Source organism: Aythya marila (assembly GCF_965140915.1).
Source record: "Aythya marila genome assembly, chromosome: 14".
Taxonomy (NCBI): domain Eukaryota; kingdom Metazoa; phylum Chordata; class Aves; order Anseriformes; family Anatidae; genus Aythya; species Aythya marila.
Window position 1 is genome coordinate 15,601,320 of NC_139055.1, and position 4,013 is coordinate 15,605,332.

Here is a 4,013-nt window from a genome sequence, read left to right on the forward strand (position 1 = left end):
AAATATTAACGGAGCTGATTGCTGATCATCGCGGCCTTTACGTTTAAAGACCCCAAACCTCTCCTGAGGCGGCCCCGGCCCCGCCCCCTCAGCCGCCCCCCCCCGGCCCCGCCTTTCAAACGCTCCCGCCCGCGGGGGCGGGGCCGCCGGGGAGAAAGCGCGCGCCGGGCAGGAAGGAGCCCATTGGCTGCCGCCGCAGTGCGCGGCGCGGGCCGGCCCCGCCCCCTCCTCCTCCCCATCCCTCCCCCTGAGCGAGGCGCGCGAAGAGCGCCCGGCGCCGCCGGCCGTTAGGGAGCGATCCCATTGGCCGCCCGCCGCGTCCATCAACAGCCAGCCCCGCCCCCTCAGCCGCCGCGCGGCGGAGGTCGCGCCCCGCCATTCGCCGCCGCGCCCGTCAATCCCCACTTTAATCCCTCCCCCTTCCAATCTCCCCGCTCCGATTGGCCGCGGCGGCGCGGCGGGGGCGTGGTGCGGCGGGCGGGCGGGCGGGCGGAGCTCCCGGCGTCCCCTTTGTGTGGGCACCAGTCGCCGGGCGAGCTCCTGAGGAGCAGCCGCCGCCATTTTGTGCGTGCCCGAGCCCGGCCCCGTCCCTCGGTCCCCCCCTCCCCCCTTTCCCCTTATTCCCCCCCTCAGGCGCTGCGGGAGCGGCCGGGCCGCGTGAGGTGAGGCGAGGCGAGGCGCGGGGGAGGCAGCGCTCGGCGGGCGCCGCAGCCCTGAAGCGGCGCCGCGCGGGGGAAGAGGCGGCAAGACGGAGGCGGGGGGGAGAAGAGCGGCGGCGGCGCTGCCCCCCGGCGGGAGGAGGAGCCTCGGAGCCAGGCCCCGGCGAGGCCCCGGCCCCGCTCCCGGCGGCGGCAGCAGCACCACCACCGGCACCACCGCCACCAGCATGGAGAACTCGCAGCTGTGCAAGCTGTTCATCGGCGGCCTCAACGTGCAGACCACGGAGGCCGGGCTGCGGGAGCACTTCGCGGCCTACGGCACCCTGACCGACTGCGTGGTGGTGCTCAACCCGCAGACCAAGCGCTCCCGCTGCTTCGGCTTCGTCACCTACTCGGCGGTGGAGGAGGCCGACGCCGCCATGGCCGCGTCCCCTCACGCCGTGGACGGCAACGCGGTGGAGCTGAAGCGGGCCGTGTCGCGGGAGGACTCGGCCAAGCCCGGGGCTCACGCCAAGGTGAAGAAGCTGTTCGTGGGCGGCCTCAAAGGGGACGTGGCCGAGGGGGACCTGGTGCAGCACTTCAGCCAGTTCGGCCCGGTGGAGAAGGCGGAGATCATCGCCGACAAGCAGAGCGGCAAGAAGCGCGGCTTCGGCTTCGTCTACTTCCAGAACCACGACGCGGCCGACAAGGCGGCCGTGGTTAAGTTCCACCCCATCCAGGGCCACCGCGTGGAGGTGAAGAAAGCCGTGCCCAAGGAGGACATCCAGGCGGGCGGGGGGGGCGGCGGCGCGGCCAGGCCCTCGCGGGGAGGCCGAGGAGGAGGAGGTGGCCGGGGCCGGGGCGGCGGCGGAGCCGGCAACCGGGACCACAACGGGCTGGCCAAGGGAGGCGGCGGCTACAACAGCTACGGCGGCTACGGAGGGGGAGGAGGAGGAGGAGGAGGCGGTGGGTACGGCTCCTACGGCGGCGGCGGCTCCTACGGAGGAGGAGGAGGCGGCGGAGGAGGCGACTACGGCAACGGGTACGGCGGGTTCGGCAGCTACAGCCAGCACCAGTCCTCCTACGGGCCCATGAAGAGCGGCGGAGGAGGAGGAGGAGGGGGCGGCAACTGGGGGGGCCGCAGTAACAGTGGACCGTACAGAGGAGGCTACGGCGGGGGAGGCTACGGAGGCGGCTCCTTCTGAGCTGGAGTGCCCGTAGCCGCCGGGGGGTGCGGCGTGGAGAGCCCTCCCTCCGGCACGGGGCAGCTTGGAAATGGTTTCTCCCCTCGCCCGCCGAAGGGCAGCTCCTTTTAAATGCCTCCCCGCTGGGGGAGCAGCTCCTAAATGCCCCCTGGGGGTCGCCTCTGCTGCCCGTGCCACTTCTTTTCTCTCGGAAGATGGACTGGGCCCCACACACACATACTTTGTGTTACAGTCATTGATGGACTCTATTTTTTTATTATTACTTGGACCTTGGTCGTTTTTATACTAGCAACGAAAAATGTCTTGTTTTAATTTGTTTTTTGTTTTATTTTTTTTTGGGTGGGGGGGGTACGGGGTGGGAAGCATCTTGCTGATCTGGAGTAAAACCTGGGGAGGGTTACGGGGGAATTTTCTTTGTTGTAAGGACTCGATACCTGGCTACTACATTTTTTTCTACAAAACCTACTCGGATCCCATGACTGAAATTAACATTTCTGTAAAGGAGGAAAAAAAAAATCGTTTTTACGTTTTTTATTTTTTAAATAAATCATTGTGTTCATTGACCTTTACATGTCTAATTTTTTTTCCTAGGATCCATTCCGTACGGTTTAAGGCTTTTCTAGGTTTGAAGCAAGTGTTCCTCTGCTTTAAAGTCTCTGTGTATTCAGAGTTAAATGTTTTATTGCCGGTAAAGGTCCTGATCGACTTTTTTGCTACCCCCAGCGGATTTATTGGTTTTCAAACACTCGACAGAGAAATTTTTGAAGTACTAATCCGTGGATGTGGTCTGTTTTTTAATTACTCGTTCTCACGCAGTTTGTGTGCATCCACCATCTTGTACTAGGCAGTTTGACGTGCTGACATGGTTGGTCAATTTTTTCTATAGGACTTCTCCATCAACGTATGTACTGTGTAGTTTTGAAGAAATAGTTTGTGTTAAGCATGTGCTTCATTCATATAAAATGTTCAGAATTTCCGATTGCTTAGTTTCAAGTCCTCTTATTGGTTTGTCTGTGTACGATTCCTTACAGGAAAGGGTCGATATTGATCCCTTCTATTAAATGCATTCTTGTTTTCATAGTACCGGGTTAACAGACTTTTTCATTCTCAACTATTGTCCTACGTTAAAGTTCCCCGAGAATCTCTTGCAGCACCATCTACCGGCAGGATGGCAGAGCCGCTGCTGCAGGCTTCGTTACGGCAGGAGTAAAATCGGTTTGCTGACGATTGTACTAGATACTCGAAAGTTATTTTATGCCATTAGATGACTGGTGTAGAGTGAAACGAAATCTGCATGCGAATAAAGATGGGCTCCATGAGTATCAACCGGAAAAAAAAATTTTGCAGTACCTGCCTCAGCACATTATCATTATTCTTAAAATAATTGCAATTGCCCATATATTTCAGAAAGCGATCATCGAAGCTGTTTGGGCAAAGTGCTATGACAAATGAGCCAGCTAAGTGTACCAGTAACATAGGTGCCAGTTGTAAAGCAAAAATCTTTGTGTAGTCTGCTTGATTTAACAACTGTATATTTGTAGCCCTTTTCACGCAATAGAATTAAAGTTTGTTGTTTATTAAAAAGCATAATGTTTTAGGGGAAAACTGCCTTCCTGCATAGAAATATAGAATAGCAACGTTTATGGGTTTATGGATATCAAATAAAGAATTGAATTCCTTATATGCTTGAGTCAGAGTATGTATGATACCGGGCATGGAGTTAAAAAGTACAAAGTTATTTTGACTTGAGGTTTTTAAGCACTTAGATACTTTATGGGACTGCACCTTAAAAGCTGATCTTTGTGCCAGGTGTGCAAGATAATAGGTATATAATGCCCTCCGATTCCAGTGGAAAGGGAAATCTAAGGATTTGCGCTGCTGGGCTGAAGGATTTTGGATGAAATCTCAAGTTAGAGGCAGTCTTTAATGTCGGGCTAACCTGACACTGATTTTTAGTTAAAATGAATGGTTTTGTTGTTATTAGAAACAAAACTAGTGTAAACTCAGTTCCTTACCTGCTTACGTGAACGGGACAACCTTTTGGTATCATTGGGGTTTAAACCAAGAGCAGAGTTTCCTCTGGAGTGTGATAGCTTGTGGCTCTTATGCACTGAAACTGGTTCTCTTTGGCTTAGCTGTTGTAAATAGGTTCCAAGTAATTTGCATTTAT

General features: G+C 55.8%; 1 protein-coding gene across 1 annotated transcript; it reads left to right on the plus strand.

Annotated features, from left to right (window-relative positions):
- The first annotated feature begins 559 nt into the window (after window positions 1-559).
- Window positions 560-3,517, plus strand: HNRNPA0 (heterogeneous nuclear ribonucleoprotein A0). Its single transcript, XM_082771333.1, has one exon. It carries the CDS (start codon window positions 887-889, stop codon window positions 1,841-1,843), a length of 957 nt encoding a protein of 318 aa, XP_082627459.1. The 5' UTR covers window positions 560-886; the 3' UTR covers window positions 1,844-3,517.
- The last annotated feature ends 496 nt before the right edge of the window (window positions 3,518-4,013 follow it).

What these genes read in the sequence shown, in the direction of transcription:
- HNRNPA0 (XM_082771333.1), top strand. Translation starts at nt 887, where the DNA reads ATGGAGAACTCGCAGCTGTGCAAGCTGTTCATCGGCGGCCTCAACGTG.